At 41.7% G+C, this 18901-nt stretch overlaps 1 protein-coding gene across 1 annotated transcript in view; it reads right to left on the reverse strand.

The window, feature by feature from the left end:
• VEGFD (vascular endothelial growth factor D) overlaps positions 1–18901 on the reverse strand; it is a 91251-nt gene that overhangs the window by 12856 nt on the left and 59494 nt on the right. Inside the window, 2 exon segments of the mRNA XM_077480233.1 lie at positions 3455–3597; positions 7920–8110. Of these exon segments, the coding sequence (XP_077336359.1) occupies positions 3455–3597; positions 7920–8110 (334 nt within the window).

The raw sequence follows: 18901 nt of genomic DNA on the forward strand, positions 1-18901 counted from the left end.
TTACTTTTTTACTGCTTGTTATAAAACAAATAGCTTTATTGTTGCATTGTTGTGTATATTGTATTACAATTGTTTTATTCTGCTTTTAGCCTGCATATATTAAATGTCCAATTTATTTACCTCTGAGGCATTTTTAGGGCCAGACATATTATTTTACATTGCAGGGGATCTGAGTACAGCAGAATAAGTTAATAGGAAACAGATCACACTGGAATAGTCATGTTTATCATTCCATTGTCCTCACTACTCAAGCATGCACATAACACAATCTTTTACAGTTCTTTAGAACTGAATGCATATTTGCATACCTGGAATTGAAATGTACATATTAGAGAATGGCACCATACTTTTTGTACAATTATTGTACCTATTCATCACGTTAAATCCTCCATGTTTACCTCATAAAATCTTGCTGTTTACAGGGAGAAAATCAACCCCCTTAGTGAACAGAGGACAAAACACATGTTTTTAGGAATGCAGACAATAATATTCCTGCTTTTTTTGTGAGGCATTCCTTTTTATTGTGTAAGAATGCTTATTAGACACGCATGGCTCTGTCATACAAATCTTTGAAAGCAGCCATTGCACCAAAGCAATATACAACCCATTTTAATCATAATTCCCCTTCCTGACCAGAGCACTTTTTGCGATACGGCGCTGCGTCGTTTTAGCTGACAATTGCAAGGTTGTGCGATGTTGCACCCAAACAAAATTTACATCTTTTTTTTTCCACAAATAGAGCTTTTGTTTGGTGGTATTTGATCACCTCTGCGGTTTTTATGTTTTGCGCTATAAACAAAAATAGAGCGACAATTTTGAAAAAAAAGCAATATTTTTTACTTTTTGCTATAATAAATATTCCCCAAAAAATATATAAAAAAGTTCTTTCTCAATTTAGGCCAATATGTATTCTTCTACTTCTCTATTTTTTTTATTAGTAATGGCGGCGATCTGCAATTTTTATCATGACTGTGACATTATGGCAGACACATCGGAAACTTTTGACACCATTTTGGGACTATTGTCATTTATACAGGGATCAGTGCTATAAAAATACAATGATTACTGTGTAAATGACACTGGCAGGGAAGAGGTTAAAGGGAGTGATCAAGGGGTTAATTGTGTCCTAGGGAGTTCTAACTATAGTGGGATGGGCTACCACTGATATGACAGCGATTACTGCTCCCGATCACAGGGAGCAGTAGATCCCTGTCATGTCACTAGGCAGAACAGGGAAATGCCTTGTTTACAAAGGCATCTCCCCGTTCTTCCACTCCGTGACACAATCGTGGACGCCCGGCGGACATCGAGTCCGCGGGATCTGCGGGCACTGTCACGAAGTACGCGGCCGGCACGCGTCCGCCCACAATGCCACGATTTGGTGCATTGTGGTCAGAGTATTTTCACCTAGGTTGTCGTGTTCTTGTTTTGACCCTGTATAGATTCCCCGAGCGTATGTTATTTTTTATGCTCACTGTCAACCCTTCCACAGGTGGTGGTTTCAGTGTGGGTGCATCGATAGGGTCAAAAAACTATTAGATAAGCACCTGAACATCCACAAAATATATATATATATATATATTGTAATATATATATATATATTTTGTCAATATTACATTGTATATATTATATATATACAATGTAATATTGACATATAATCACACACATAGGTCGCACTTGATGGACTTGTGTATTTTTTAAACCTCACCTACTATGTAACTATGTAACTAAAACCAGTAATAATCACATGCAAAGGCAATTATTTAATATGATCCAAAATAGATACAATTATATGGTCTTACAGGGCAACCATAGAGCTAATGCGGCCCACAATAAAATTAGGTAGGTAGGTTAATTGGCTCCTGTCTAAGTTGGCCCTAGTATGTGTATGTATGAATGAATGTGAGTTAGTGACCTTAGATTGTAAACTCTTTGAGGGCATGGACTGATTTGAATGCACAATATGTGTGTGTGTGTGTGTGTGTGTGTGTGTGTGTGTGTGTGTGTGTGTGTGTGTGTGTGTGTGTGTGTGTGTAAAATGCTGTGTAAGTTCACGGTACTATATAAGAACCTGTAATAATAATCAAAATAGCCTGGCATTCAAGAGATTGCACAGAAAAGGTAATTTTCTCCCTGAAACTACTAGAGGTGATTACTGTGGATTGCAGCACTCTTGCTACGAAAAGGGGATGAATAGTGAGCTACTCCCGCACTAAGATCCTTATTGTCTATTGTCGTTTGCCAGACACTTTAAAGTGTCACTAAACCCACATTGTAAAAAACTATCAATAAATGCTGTATTGCATGCTGGTCATACTCACACAGTCACTATGAGATTAATTTTCTGTGCTGTATTCTGCAAAAAACATGGTTGATCCTGCTGCTCTCTATCTCCACCTTCTGTTCATGTCCCCAATTCAGCTAGGGTTTTTGCAGTTGTGGTGGCAACTCTGCACATGCTCAGTTTTCAGTGAGTTTCTATGCTGAGCATTTCATCCCCATCACATCTGAGCAGCCCATGTAAATTTAGAGTCACACATATTGACGTATACACAGGGGTAAAGGACAGCCCACTCAGTCCCTCCCTCCTCCTCCATGCTTACTAACCAGCTAAACACAATGGGGGTGGGATATTACAAGTATATTAATGGAGGTTTCATCTCCCTCTTGTTCTAAGATACAGGCTGGAGGGGCGTGACACAGCCTGTGACTGGCAGAAATCTGCCCACGCCATTCTATTTCCACAAAATAATAAAGATTTAATTTCAAATATAAAGATTTCATTTCAAAGCTTGGCTGTGGAGGGGGTAGAGGCAGCTGGCTCAGGCTCCTAGCGGCTTGCTAAGCAGCTGAGCCAGCTGCTGGTCAGGCATCTGGACGAATCTTGATAATATTGTCAGGATCCCTGTAGAGCCTGTACCGACTCTGTGATGTCAGTTGATAGCGGACATTTGCCCACTGTCGGCTGAATCTGGGTCACAGAATTAAGTGCACCCACAGGAGAAGTATGGCCAAAAGAGCTACACTTCTCCTTTAATTAGGAAAAAAGCTGGCAGGTAATAAAACGTATGCTTACATAATGTGTGTGAAATGCGAATTTAGCTGTTTGCTTTCACTTCTGTTTAAAATGTTTCCTTACCCTTTAACTTTTTTTACAGTCTACATGCACTAACAAGAGCAAAGAATCAGAGAAAGAAGACCACATGTTCCTTCGTGTAAACAGGACAGTTTGGCGCATTGCCTAATCTACAAAAACGATGTTATTTATATGGAAAACGAAATGGCAGTGTTTTATCAGGTCTCAAAATAAATGTTCTGTAGAATATGGATAATGAATACCAGACTTGCAATTTGCTCTGATAAAACGTTCCCTCACACAGCAATAATAGTCAGAGGCTTGCAACCGTCCACAGTTTATCATAAGTAAAACAATATAGCTAGTGAGAATACTAACCCATCTTCCGGATATGTGATAGATCTACGTATTATGGTGGGTGGATGACGACCAACCAGCGAACATTTACAGCTTGTATGATTGGCAACTTTGATAGTTACAGGTTCAGGTGCTTGTGTCAGTGGTAGAGAAATTTGAAAAACCTATGAAAATAAATATATTTAAAATAGTCAGTCATTTCTAGTATTATTTTTTTCATGAATTTGCTTGGGAGTATTTTTTGTATATTTAAAAAGGGGAAGACTCTTCACAGACAGGAAAATCACGCAACAAGAACGTTGACAGACTAGAGACCAGCGAAAAGGAAACCAGTAAGAGGTTACCTGTGATCTGGTGGGATCAGATATGTGAGCTACACACAGGAAGATACCACTGTTTAAGTAAAGACAACACAATTTATTAGTGAACATACAATACATAACATGTACATATAATAAGCCAGTAACTAAACAGTATAACATGCAAGTGAAGCAAATTACTAACTACAAGCTAACTAACTATAAGTACCGTATATACTCGAGTATAGGCCGACCCGAATATAAGCCGAGGCCCCCAATTTACCCCCAAAAAAACTGGCAAACTTATTGACTCGTGTATAAGCCGAGGGTGAGACATGCCTGTCCATCCCTGTGTGTGTGTCCGTCCATCCCTGTGTGTCCGTCCATCCCTGTGTGTCCGTCCATCCCTGTGTGTCCGTCCATCCCTGTGTGTCCGTCCATCCATCCCTGTGTGTGTGTGTGTCCATCCATCCATCCATCCCTGTGTGTGTGTGTCTCCATCCATCCATCCATCCATCCCTGTGTGTGTGTGTCTCCATCCATCCATCCCTGTGTGTGTGTGTGTCTCCATCCATCCATCCATCCATCCCTGTGTGTGTCTCCATCCATCCATCCATCCCTGTGTGTGTCTCCATCCGTGTGTGTGTGTGTGTGTGTGTGTGTGTGTGTGTGTGTGTGTGTGTGTGTGTGTGTCCAGCCTACCTTTGTCCCGAGCCTCCGTCCCGTGCCTTGCCTCCTTGCCTCCGTCCCGTGCCGTGACTTGCCTCCTTGCATCCGTCCCGTGTCGTGCCGTGCCTTGCCGCCGCCGTCCCGTCCCGTCCCGTGCCGTGCCTTCCCTTGCCTCCGTCCCGTGCCCTCTTCGTCGGCGGCCATTGTAAAGTTCAAAAGCTGCGCCGCCGCCTTCGCCTGTGATAGGCGGAACACTGAATTTCCCAGCAGCCTGTGTTCCGCCTATCACAGACGTCGTATCATCCTCGTCCGTAGTACGAGGATGATACGATGTCCGTGATAGGCGGAACACAGGCTGCTGGGAAATTCAGTGTTCCGCCTATCACAGGCGAAGGCGGAGCCGGAGGCGCGGCTTTTGAATAGAATGGCCGCTGTCTGTCTGCTCGACACGCTGATCGAGCGGGCAGACAGCGATGACTCGAGTATAAGCCGAGGGGGGCACTTTCAGCCTCAAAAAAGAGGCTGAAAATCTCGGCTTATACTCGAGTATATACGGTAGGTCAAAGTGTAGTCAGGCAAGGGGTAGGATTGCAGAGAACATATAAAGTCAGCGCAGGTCAGGACAGGTTCAGATGCAGATCAGACAGGAACAAAAATCATGGTGCACAAGTACAATGCTGAAGGTCTTATTGGCTCCAGAGATGGGGCCTTCCAGCAGCGAACATGACTAATTTTAAGGCTCTGTTGAGTGCTGATGATGATGGAAGTACCCTATCTTGCCCAAGGACCAGAGTACCACCAGCAGGTGTTCTAGATGCTTTTTGTGCTCTTGACACCAGCATGTCATCTCCTAGATCAGCCTTTTTCAACCAGGGTACCCAGACACAAAATGCCTAAAAATTGCCCCAAAATTGTAGACAAGCCAATGGGTGGATCAAGCCTACCTTTTAGTTACACAAAGCCACAGGTTTTCAATGTGCACCATTACATAGTGTTCTTGTTTGCACCTCCCCTGCCCTCTCCATAAGCACTGGAGTCACATTAGCTGGGCAAGAGAGAGAAACTAAGGGAGAAGATACACTTTGGAATACTAGTCAGTACCAGTATGCAAAGGTGTATTTTTTTTTGGAAGAATAAATCACCTCCAATGTTGGGCATCTTATGTGTGTGGATGCTGTTGCATTATGGAAAACTATTAGTTTAGTTTTTTGCAACTTAGAATGGGGTGCCCTGAGAGTGTGCATGATTTTAAAGGGCACCTTGACTGAAAAAAGGTTGAGAAACACTGTCCTAGAACTCGCCAAACTCACTGTGTCTTTTTAATTAGGACTGTTCTAAGCAATGGCATAGTCACAAAGTAAAAATCTCTTCCCTTTTTTCCCTTCCCTTACTGTGGAAAACTTCTAATTCATTCTTGATAAACTGGACCACATGATTGCAAAGTATATGTAAAGCCACATTTTTTTTAGTTTGGGGAAGGCAAGCCATAGATGAAGTGATTATTTTTTACTGTAGCTATGGGTTGCAGGAAAGAAAATCACTCAGTTCCCCCATCAACACAATTAGTGTTGATGGGGTAATTCCTCCATTAGTGTTGTGTTCTTCCGGCAGTACACAATGATTACTGCTAGTGGCTATAGCCGTCAGCAGTAATCGTGTGCAAAAAACCTGGCAGGCTGGTCGATCAGTACAAACAGCCTTCCCTTAGATGGATTGAATCTCAGCCAGTCCTTGCCAGTTTTTTTATTGAAGTCTTTATTGCCCCTGGGGATATTCATTCTCTCTATTTTTTCTTGTGGCCATTTCCTCTTGAACAGAATATGATAAGGAATTCCACATTTTAGAGTTTTCATCAAGGAAACCTTGCAATGTAAACATCTGTTTCAGTAACAACAGCTAAGAATTCCCCTGGCGTTTGCGAGATTTCCTCTTACTTCCTTTCTTTCTGGGGGAAGAAGTAAAAGAAACTCTCCCCAATGAAAGCATGCAATGGGGTTAATTTACTAAAGGAGGAGAGCGTGTTCTCCTAGCAAAGTGAATAAAACAAAACTGTGTTAACTTCAGTTATCTAATAAAATGCAAGACATATTTTTTTTTTTTTTTTTTTAAGAGAAAAGGGGGGACCTCTACCCATGCACATCCGAATAATATCCTAAATGCTACAAAGTTTGCAGAAATGTCCCGGTGATGTATGGATTTTTGTGGCACTCACATGAGACAGACACAAATATTTAAAAAATGACAATCTTTTTTTACATTATTAAAATAACGGAATTGCGTGTATGAACTTAGTGTCACAATTTATCAGAAGATACATACTGTAACCACAATGCAGACACCTCTAATTTTGTAAGGTATATACTGTAACTTATATGTAGAGGTGTATATATTCTCATCTGCTGGTCAAGCGGATTGTGACACTATTGATTTTAAAATAGTTTATACACGCAATGCCATTGTTTTAATAATGTTGTAAATAAAGATTGTCATTTGGGTGCCAGTAAAATTCATACATCAGCAGGACTTGTTCCTGCACACTTTGTAGTATTTAAGACTGGGTATTCATTGAGAAAGAGTTTTACTTTGCCAAGTGAACATTCTCTATTACCCTAGTAGTAGATCAACCCCGTGGAAAAACTAAAAGCATTCCTGTTTATTAAATTGCATTGATTCTTAAAGGGATTTCGGCAAAAATTTTTTTATCTTTGTCGGATTGAATGGAGAAGCGTTAGGGCTTCTGTCTCATTTTATAACTATGTACAGGTGACAGGTGGTCACAAGAAAGCGATAGTTTTCACAATGGGGACTCAGATAGCAACAAAAACCAGATGAGGGTTCCAACCAACAGAATAAAACAAACTTAGTATCTTCTAAATATAACTTCAAGTTAGACAATTTTCATCTAATAGGTGATCTTGTTTGTTTTGCCAGATACACTATATTACCAAAAGTATCGGGGTGCTTGCCTTTACACGCAAATTAACTTTAATGGCTTCCCAGTCTTAGTCTGTAGGGTTCAATACTGAGAGCACAAAGCAAGGTCCATAAAGACATGGATGAGTGAGTTTGGGGTGGAGGAACTTGACTGGCCTCAACCCGATAGAACTCCTTGGGGGTGAATTAGAGCGGAGACGGCGAGCCAGGCCTTCTTGTGCAACATCAGTGGCTGACCTCACAAATGCACTTCTGGAAGAATGATCAAACATTCCCATAGACACACTCCTAAACCTTGTGGACAGCCTTCCCAGAAGAGTTGAAGCTGTTATATCTGCAAATGGTGGGCCAACTCAATAATGAACCCTACGGAATAAGACTGGTATGCCATTAAAATCCCAATACTTTTGGTAATATGGTGTATAAGGCCAATTATACATATATTAGGTAATTTTTTTAGAATGGTTTAATAAAGAATTTCGATAAATTATTCAAATTACATTTAAAGTAAAGGGGGCTTTAACATGGAGGATGCTGCCATTAAAGAAATTGAAGAAGTACATTTCAAAGTAAAATACTGTTACCGATTTGAGTACATAGGATATGCTGGTGTTTAGGCAGGAAACTCCCTCTTCATTACAACAGCCTCCACATCTGAACACAGAGACGCAGGGTGGTTTAAAAAACGTGTTAGTGGCAGTGCCAAGATCCTTCGCAACATCAACACAGGTTTCTCGAGGCATGCACTGTGTCTTCTGCCATTCTTCATCAATAACTGCACAGAGAATGAATAATAGTTTGATCATACATTATGCATTACAACTGAGATGCCTTTTTATCATCACAGACCCAAGAGTAAATAGACCAGATTTTGTCTCCATTAAGAACCAATTTAGCTCCAACAGTAGGTTGTGCCTGCAAGATTCAAATGGGTGTGTCTGCATGTTTTAACTCTATTGTCTGCTACAATCCACCACTAAATTAATAATTAATCTAACTGTCCCTTACTGGCATTGTTTGGTTTGATGTGGCTAGAGCTTCTGAACCCACTTCCATTAAATTGCCATTAAAGAGCGATGTATTATTATTGCCATTAAAGAGCGATGTATCATTATTGAGGGAAGGAATGAACACTAGTGTAAAAATGTTTTCTATCCCAACCACAAGTCCCTTCTCATCTGATGTTCCATGCATTGGTACCTCTTGTCCTTTAGAAGCTCTCAATAGCTTCACAGGCTGCTGGTTTTTTTCGGCAACCAAACTTGATAGCTTGCCAAGTATATCATATTCCACAAAGAACTAAAAAACTAAAAATAGTGAAGAAATACTAACATTTTCAAGCACATTGGCTAGCTAGTCAGCACAAAAAAAGAAACAAAAATTGTTTCAACAACTCAGTTCATTTGCTCATCTGCAAAACCATAATGCCCACCAAGGCACCTCTGTGTGGTTCCTTAGCTCAAGTTGCTAACTATAGGACATATACACTATAGCCATGCATACATTGAGAGTAGAGATGAGCTTCATGTTCGAGTCGAACATACGTTCGACTCGAACATCGGCTGTTCGCCCGTTCGGCGAATTCCGAACGTTATGGGCCGTTTGCACCAAATTCGTGTGGCGCTCACGGCCCACAATGCACTGCGATGGCGCAGTGCATTGCTGGCTCATGATTGGCCAAGCATGCACTGTGACCCCACATGCTTGGCCAATCACAGCGCCGGCAGCGAGGAAAGCCATGATTGGCCACAGGCAGGATGCCTGTGGCCAATCATAGCTCAGGCTGTGTAGTACACGCCCCACACTATATAAGGCCGCCAGCGCGGCGGCCTTGTGTAGTGTGTTGGCATCTGTAGCAGTTAGTGGGTGTTCTGTGTACCTTCAACACAGTATACACCGATCGTTATCGGACGATTTTTCGTTCTTGCTCTTCTGTAGTGGTTGTTGTCTGCGTGCCCTGACCGCAGTATACACCGCTATATCCACCTATATAGCTAAATATCTTGCTCCTTTTAAATAGAGCTTTCAGTCAGTGTTAGGAGATTGTGCATGCTGTCTGCGTGCTCTGAACGCAGTATACACCGCTATATCCACCTATATAGATAAATATCTTGCTCCTTTTAAATAGAGCTTTCAGTCAGTGTTAGGAGATTGTGCATGCTGTCTGCGTGCTCTGAACGCAGTATACACCACTATATCCACCTATATAGCTAACTATCTTGCTCGTTTTAAATAGAGCTTGCAGTCAGCGGTAGGAGATTGTGCGTGCTGTCTGCATGCTCTGAAAAAGACGGACAGCAAAACAAATTATACAGGGGTGATAACCCTTCCCTATGTTTTCCAAAAAGCTTAAAAATAGTTTTTTTGACTGGAGCTACACTTTAAAAATGTACCATTACAAACAGATTCAACTTAACACAACAAACCTACACAGTCCCTGTCATGTTTGCACCGCCTGTATACTGCTGTTCTGAGTATATAGGGCCTGGGGGCCACACGTATTTCCTTTTTTTAATATGGGTACGGGGTTCCCCTTAATATGCGTACAAGACCCAAAGGGGCTGGTAATGGGCAGGGAGGGCTACCCATGCCATTTTTCTCAATGATTTTCAACCATATTGCAGGAACCAGATATAACATTAAAACCGCAAGCAGCTTTAAATGACGTTATTTCCGTTAAATGTCATTTTGTGCAGGGACTGTTCTAAACACAGGAAACTCGTGGCACTTCACAGGCATACTACAGACACCCCCCAAGCACGATATTTAAAGGAATATTTCACTTTTTTTTTTCACTTTAATCGTCATTAAAATCGGTGCTTCTGCCAAAACGGCCGTTTTTAAAAGTTTTTTTTGCATTGACCCATGTCCCCTGGGGCAGGAGCCAGGTCCCCAAACCCTTTTTAGGACAGTATCTTGCATATTCGCTGTTAAAATTAACACTTTTCATTTCGAACGTTCGAGTCCCATAGACTTCAAATGGGTTCTAACGTTCATACGAATTTGGGGTCCGTTCGAAAGTTGTGGTGCGAACCCAACCGGGGGGTGTTCGGCTCATCCCTAATTGAGAGTAAGCTTTTAAAACCTAGCGTTCTTGCTTTGTTGGATTTGGTGCAGACACACAATGATGGGGAGGGGGTCTTTAGATGCCTTGAGCAACGTTGGGTTTCTGGTTTGTAGCTGAATCTTTAGGAAGATGCCCCCGGGTAAGCCAAATGTATATTTCATGTTCAGCCAAAATTAGAGAGGGCTATACCTTTTTTATTGCCTGACTTTTGGTGATGTTACTACTGTAATTTGCACAGTTCTCCTTGTTGGAAGCTCTGATGTGGGGAAGCAAAGCCCTGCCACAATCAAGCTGGCCACCTCCACACAGAGACAGTGCAGAACAAGGCTTGAAAAGTCTGTAATGGAATAAAATGAGCTGCACGGAGCCCACAGGCAATACTGGTGAGTGTGACTAGTCACAAACTCTATGCCTGCCTTTTTTGTGCACAACTTTCACAGTCTAGTGGATTACTATAGTAAACAAGCATATTTTTTGTGCTGTTGGCTAGATTAGCAGGTAGCAGGAGTTGGAATAATGAAAAGTAAACAGATAGGACTATTTCAGTTGGTAAAATGCCTTTTCCTCTAGTGAATTAATCATATACTTTTTATATTCATACTGTAGATGGACTTTGGTAAACTTTGATATTAAGCAAAGTTTGGTTGTAATGAAGTATTATCTCTTTTATTTATTTTTTATAGATATCTGGAAATACTCCACAGAGAGATGATGTCATACTCTCTAAATAGATATAGAAAAAGCCAGGGGAAAGGATGAAAGCATGTATATCAAGCATATATTCTTGGCTGATAACAATATAATCTGCCTTGTATGTCCAGAAAGTAATGGCAGAAAAATACCAATAATTTTATATAACAGATGAACATTAGAGAAAGAAAATGCCAGGAAACCATAAACCAGATGAGGGATAAAATAAAAGTACAAATTAAACACGTGATTATAAAACAAAATGTTATGCTCCAAGGCATTTGTACCATTGATTATTTGTCCTTGTGGTTATACTGTATGTTGTTTGGAATGGTTTACTGATTTTGTGACTTAATTCACAAGTCATTTTTCTAAATGCTTCTAAAGCAGTAATCTATAAGACTTTTGAAAAATATGGCGAATCTTGAGATCTGTTTTTTTAAAAACGTATATGTGCCTTCATAAAATGCTATCATATGAAATTTAAGTGGGTTTGCATATTTTCATAACAACTAAACAGCATCTACTGACCATTCCCACGGCCCAAGTTTGAAGGCAAAGTAATGCCCCATACACACAATCAGAAAAAACTTGGATGGTTTTTCCGACGGAATTCCACTCAAGCTTGCCTTGCATACAAACGGTCACCCAAAAGTTCTTCGAACTTTCGACCATCAAGAACGTGGTGACGTACAACACTACGACGGGCCGAGAAAATTAAGTTTAATGCTTCCAAGCATGCGTTGCATTGTTTCCGAGCATGCGTGTTTTTTTTTTTGCGTCCGAATTGCATACAGACGAACGCATTTTTGGATAGGAACTTTTTCCGACTGAAAAATAGAGAACCTGCTCTCAATCTTTTGATGGCTGGAATTCTGACAGCAAAAGTCTGATGGAGCATACACACGGTCGGAATTTCTGACCAAAAGTTCACATCCGACTTTTGCTGGCAGAATTTCTGATCGTGTGTATGGGGCATTAGTCATACACATTACTGTGCAATCACCTTGGCTGCTGAGAAGTATATGCATTAAATAATCATATAATAGTTATTTTAAAAGATGGCCTCACTTGATAAAGGTTTGGAAGCCAGTTATAGCAATGGGCAAAATCAGGTGTGGAAGTAGGAGGTGGGGGGTTATAGGAGGATCCCTTTAAAGCTGTGATAATAAACAAGTGTGGGGAAGATGGGAAGGAGGGAATTCACAAGAGGACTGCTGTAAGATAAAAAGTGAGTAAAGAAATTGCAAGGAAATTGGGCAATAGGATTTTCACAGTACCCTCATAGGACATCCACAAGAATTTTCTTAAAAACACAAAATATTATTGTATCCAAAAAAGTTTTGTGCTTTTAAGAAAATTCTTGTGTATCTCCTATGAAGGTAATGTGGATATTCTATTGCCCCAATTTCCTTATCATTTCTTTTGACAATATTTGGGATATGGGTACCTGTAGACCAATCATAGGCATGCGCACGGGGTGTGCCGGGTGTGCCTGGGCACACCCTAATGTGTGTCCAGGGATCTGCTGTAAAATGCTACAAGAGACTGTATAGAACGCTGCCTGTGAGATAGTTGTACATTGAGCAGTCAGCGAGGCATGCAAGAGCCACTCAGTGCTTGAATCTGTAATGTAATATCACTGCTTGCAGAGACAAGCTGTCAAAACTCGACGCTGATGTCGGGGGTGGGCGGGATCAAACACAAGCCAGTGGGATAGGGGCTGGGCGGGTTGCTCTGTGTATGTGGCTCTACCCCCTTTCTCAGCTATCAAACCCCAGCCAATGATTGGGCTGCTTAAGAAAGGGGGTGGAGCCACATACACAGAGCGGACCGCCCAGCCCCTATTCCACTGGCTTGTGTTTGATAGCCTAGCTGTTCAGTCCCGCCCACCCCCGACATCAGTGCTGAGTTTTGACAGCTTGTCTTTGCAAGCAGTGACATTACATTACAGTTTTAAGCACTGAGCGGCTCTTACATGCCTCGCTGACTGCTCAATGTGAAACCCCCCTTTCCTAGATCAGTGCCAATCAGTGCCACCTATCAATGCCCATCAGTGCCACCTGTCAGTACCAATCAGTGCCAACCAATGCCACCTATCAGTGCCACTTGTCAGTGCCAATCAATGACACCTGTCAGTGCCAATCAGTGCCCACCAGTGCCACCTGTCAGTGCCAATCAGAGCCAACCAATGCCACCTATTAGTGACAATCAGTGCCCCCTGTCAGTGCCACATGTCAGTGCCAATCAGTGCTGCCAATCAGTGCCAACCAATGCCACCTATTAGTGCCAATCAGTGCCCATCAGTGCTTCCAATCAGTGCTGCCTAGTGATGCTCATTAGTGCCAATCAGTGCTTCCAATCAGTGCCACCTATTAGGGTCCATCAGTGCTGCCTATCAGTGCCCATCAGCGCTGCCAATCAGTGTTGCCTACTAGTGCCAATCAGTGCCGCCAATCAGTGCCCATCAGTGCTGCCAATCAGTGCTGCCAATTGGTGCCCATCAGTGCTGCCAATTAATGCCCATCAGTGCTACCAATCAATGCCGCTTATTAGTGCCAACAAATGCCATCACTCAGCACCCATCAGTGCTGCCTATCAGTGCCCATCTGTGCTGCCAATCAGTGCCGCCTATCAGTGCCAACCAATGCCACTTATCAGTGCTGCCTATCAGTGCCAATCAGTGCTTCCAATCAGTGCCAATCAGTGCCAAGCAGTGCTTCCAATCAGTGCTGCCTATCAGTGCTTCCAATCAGTGCCGTCTATCAGTGCCAATCAGTGCCCATCAGTGCTGCCAATCAGTACCCATCTGTGCTGCCAATCAGTGCTACCTATCAGTGCCAACCAATGCCACCTATCAATGCTGCCTATCAGTGCCAACCAGTGTGCCAAGCAGTGTTTCCAAAAAAGTGCAGTGCTAAAAATTACTAATCAACACCTCTACAATAATGGTGGAACCCTCTAATGTATAGAAATCTCCATAAACTTCAATATTACCACAATACCTGTCTCTGTGATATGTAACATCACATAAAATACACATCAAACTGAAAAAATAAATACAAAATGAAACTTAGCAAGGATGGTGGAAACCCCTCTACAGATAATTGCAGTACAAATGAACTTCAAGTGCAACAATTTTTTTAGTTGGGAGGTTCACACCATTATAGCACTTTGGATTTTATTTTATTTTTTAGATTGTTACACTTAATTTTATATGTTTTAGTCACTATTATGATGTGAATGTTTGCACTTGAAGTTCATTTTCCACCACCTTTGCTAAGTCCATGTCTTTAAGGACCTTGTTTGTGCACTGGTACGCACTGGTACACACTGCGCAAATTGTTCCCACAAACTTGGGAGCATAAAATTGTCAAAAACGTCTTGGTATGCTGACGCCTTCAGAGTTCCCTTTACTGGAATTAAGGGGCCAAGCCCAACCCCTTGAAAAACAACCTCACAACATAATCCCCCCTCCACCAAATGATCTGGACCAGTGCACAAAGCAAGGCCCATAAAGACATGGGTGAGCGAGTTTGGGGGGAGGAACTTGACCGGCCTTCACATTAGAGTGGAGTCTGTGAGCCAGGCCTTCTTATCCAACATCAGTGCCTGACCTCACAGATACGTTTCTGGAAGAATGGTCAAACATTCCCATAGACACACTTCTAAACCTGGTGGACAGCCTTTGCAGAAGAGTTGAAGCTGTTATAGCTGCAAAGGGTGGGCCAACTCAATATTAAACCCTACCGACTAAGACTGGGATGCCATTAAAGTTCATATGCGTGTAAAGGCAGGTATCCCAATACTTCTGGTAATTTAGTGTAAATATATACATATATGCATGTGTGTTTGAGCTTTGGGGTGCAAACCCTAATACAATTGGCTGCACACATCTATGATATCAGTGTAGTCTCTACTGAGGAAGAACCTAACCTTAAAACTAAAAAATTAGTAACCCTTACTTCTTCCATACTTAAAGAGTTCCCACTCTCAATTTCCACTCCTTTAAGTAGTCAAACTTAGATTACCCCATACCCCCACAATTTTTCCATCAGCCAAGACTCCAATTTACTATAGCTCAAAGGGTTATTTTTATTATGTTGTCCGTACTCGGAATGATACAACCTTTCAGTATAACAGTCCTTCAATAATATGTTTTTTTCCACATCCAATTCACATGTCAGGAGATTGTGACAGTCTCTCTATGGAGCCAGTTCACACATCTCTCCAGTGCGAATTGCACAGGAAGCCCTGTGTGTCTTTTGGTCTGTTTCAGGTCTGAATACAGCCCAAAAGACTGAAACAGTGAATGGAGACACACTGGACTCCTACTGTGAGCCACTGCGTGTTCTAGTGTGAACCCAGCCATAAAAGGTATGATCAGTCTCATCAGAAACCATATTGGGTTTTTTTTTTGGGCAAATTATTTTATTTTATTTTCAAGGACGCATCATTAAAAACAATTAAATGCAGCCTTTCCCAATCTTTTCAACACAGAGGATCCCTTGAAATCGCTCTCCGGTCTTGGGAAACCCCTGCTAAAAATTTGAAATCTACAACTCCTGATACATTAGTATGATGGTCATTGGGAAGAATTACCTCCTTACAGATAGCTAAAAAGATCAATGGTGTCAGTGGGAACTTATCTGAGAGGCAGAATTTGCCAAAGCTGATGGAACCCCTAGCAACCTCTGGAGGAACCCTAGGGTTCTACGAGACCCTGGTTGAAAATCACTGCTCTAATGGGTCAATATTTTATTCTTACATATACATATAGTAAGCATTAGATTTACCAAGATATATACAGCATGAAGCCCTATTTGAATGGATATAAATGGAATGAATTGTTTAGGTAGGTCTAACAAAACAATAATTATTTGATCAACAACAGTTTAAATGGATTTACATGACATTTAATTATAAAAATGAAAATTATCTTAACAAAGACAAAAATAAAGTTAGTCAGAATATACTGAATTTTCCGCCAAGGTCAGTCATTCCTTTTTCAATTAAAACATTTTTTTACTGAGGTAGCATCCCATTTAATGTGGTTGATTTCAGAAAAATATGATATGATTGTTTCACTTAAACAATAGTTACAATTAAGGATAATACGGCTATATGTATGCCAGCATTAGGTGTTGATGGTAAATCTTCACAGACTATAAAGAGATCTCACAATAGATGTAGAACGTACTCCCATCCTAAGTCAAGGAAGCCAGGGTGTGACAATCAACAGACCCATTTCATTAAAAAAAAAAAAAATCAGTCTGGCCAATTTTGATTGTTTTTGGAAATCATTAACAGGACAATCAATACCCGATGAGACTATCCTGCACTTTAAGCTGTTAAACATTATCATCAACAATATACTGAGTTATACTGAGTGGTCCAGCCAGTTGCTATCCAGAAATGTGGAAAAGTTGCATAAGTTGGATACCTTTGACACTTTTGAGTGCCTCTTTATGTTTTCTGAAGTGTTATTTGTTAAAAATGGAAATGATCCTAGACAGAAAGGCAAGTTAAAGCAACTAAAACAAATATATGTGAAATAAATGATTGGAAAAGAATCTGAGGCGGCCAACATCAACATTCAGACATGAAGGAGAAGCTTAATGAGCACACTCAGTAATAGATGCTACAGTTTTATCAAGTGTGTTTTGACAATTTTGATAAGGGCCAGAATTCAACAAAATTTCTTCTCTCTTTCTTCCAATGCTGTCACCTTGTGTCATTTATTTTTCACAACATGTCATACCAGATGGTCTTTGTATCCACATGTACTACTCTAGCTATGCATGTACATTTGTGTCCACATACTGTATACTGTAGCTTTGTGTGGTTGCTAATATCTGAATATAGTCGCGGGTGTATTATTGTAGGTATAAGTAGGTATTGCAGACCCCTCCTACATAACCCCCTCCAGTTGGTACAAAACTTTTCTTGATAACCCCCTAAGAGAAACACTCTCCTGTCCAGCATTCGGCGTCCCTAGCCACCAAATGTATGATTTGGCCCTGCCCCTGGTGCCCGCGTCATTGGATTTGATTGAGAGCAGCAGGAGCCAATGGCTGCGCTGCTATGAATCTATCCAATCAAGAGCTGAGAACCCAGGACAGAGAGACAGCACGTCCCCGCCAGGTCAAGTTCCAGGGCTCAGGTAAGTAAAACGGGGTGGCTAGGGGGGCCGGTCACTGCCAGGTGTTTTTTCACTTTAATGCATAGGATGCATTACAGAGGAAGTATACCCTGGTGGGTTTTACTTCCTCTTTATTTCCCTGCATCGCATAGTAGCCCATTATGTGTCACTTACCTGAAAACAAAGCCCGCAATGTCTCCGTTGTCCCCACTAGCAGGGAGCATCCATCTTCGCTTCCGGGGCCACGAACTCCGGCTCTATGACAGGCCGGAGATGTGCCCTTTCTAAAGGGTGCATGCGTAGTCAACGGCGCATGCGCCGTAGTCATCAGCGCTCAGCTTTTTAGTAAATATCTCCTAAACCGTGGAGGAGATATTTAAAGCACCTACAGGCAAGCCTTAATATAGGCTTACCTGTAGGTAAAATTGGTTGTACAGGGTGTACAACCACTTTAACGTGAAAAAACACGAAGGTTTACAACCCCTTTAACACTTGTAAAGGGTTTGCCTAAATGTAGGGTGACTGTAATCAAAGAGGTTGCAAGATGACCAGGAACAGAATGATTATGATTTTTAGTGTGGAGTCATCAGTAGAGTTTAAACTGGTATAAAAATACTCAGAAAAATACTTCTGTGTACTTAAATCTGTTTACAGGCATTCTCCGGGTTACAAACAAGATAGGATCTCTAGGTTTGTTCTGAAGTTGAATTTGTTTGTGAGTGGGAACAGGTATATTTTTTTAACCAGCCAAAAAAATTATTCTTACGTTTTTGGGATAGCATAGGGACGAGTTAACACCCCTGTATCATTTGTTTTGCCATCTGTGCCCTCGATTTCACTTCACTTTCTGTTCCTATAACAATTGGATTTTGAAAATTTTAGATTGTTGTGGAAACAAGGATTGGTGATAAAGCTTCAGTGGTGACACCTTTTTTCCATGATAACTCTTAGGCCGCGTACACACGCGGGGACTGTTCGCTCAACTTTGTCCGCTGAACAGTGTTTCGGCGGACAGTCCGCTCGTGTGTGGGCTTTCAGCGGACAGTTTCAGCGGACAGTCTGCTGAACAAAGTTTTTCGGAAATTCTGAAAAACTGTCCGCTGAAACTCTGTTTCAGCGAACAGTCCCCTCGTGTGTAGGCTTGTTCGTCAAACTAAGTTCCGCGCATGCTCAGAAAGGATTTACACGCCGAAGTTTGCATTGCAGTGTATAGGACGTCGTATTTTTCGTCCCGTCGTACGTGCCGTTCACGTCATCGCGCACGGTTTCAGTGGACTGTTCGTTCGTCGTGTGTGGGCAAGTCCGTCCATGCTAATTTTGAGCGGACTGTCCGCTGAAACTGTTTGACGGACAAAGTTGAGCGAACAGTCCCCGCGTGTGTACGCGGCCTTACAGGAGTGAATTTCCCTAGGGGTAGATTTCCCCTCACTTCCTGTTGTCCCCCTCCGTTTGTAAGTAGGAGTCGTTTGTAAGTCGGATGTTTGTAACCCAGGACCACTTTTTGGCATCATCCCCAGGTATCTTTTACTTCTGCTTATGACTTGGACTGTTTGCAGTTTCTGCCTGTTGCTGACCCATGCTGCCTGCCTGCTTAATACTTCACTATGCTTGATTTTCTACCTGTCCTTATTACATCTCTGTCCTAAGATATGGTGCTACATTTTGTT

The sequence above is a fragment of the Lithobates pipiens genome, unplaced genomic scaffold, assembly GCF_037356315.1.
Source record: "Lithobates pipiens isolate NorthernLeopardFrog02 unplaced genomic scaffold, aLitPip1_a1.2 Scaffold_16, whole genome shotgun sequence".
In the NCBI taxonomy this organism is placed as follows: Eukaryota; Metazoa; Chordata; class Amphibia; order Anura; family Ranidae; genus Lithobates; species Lithobates pipiens.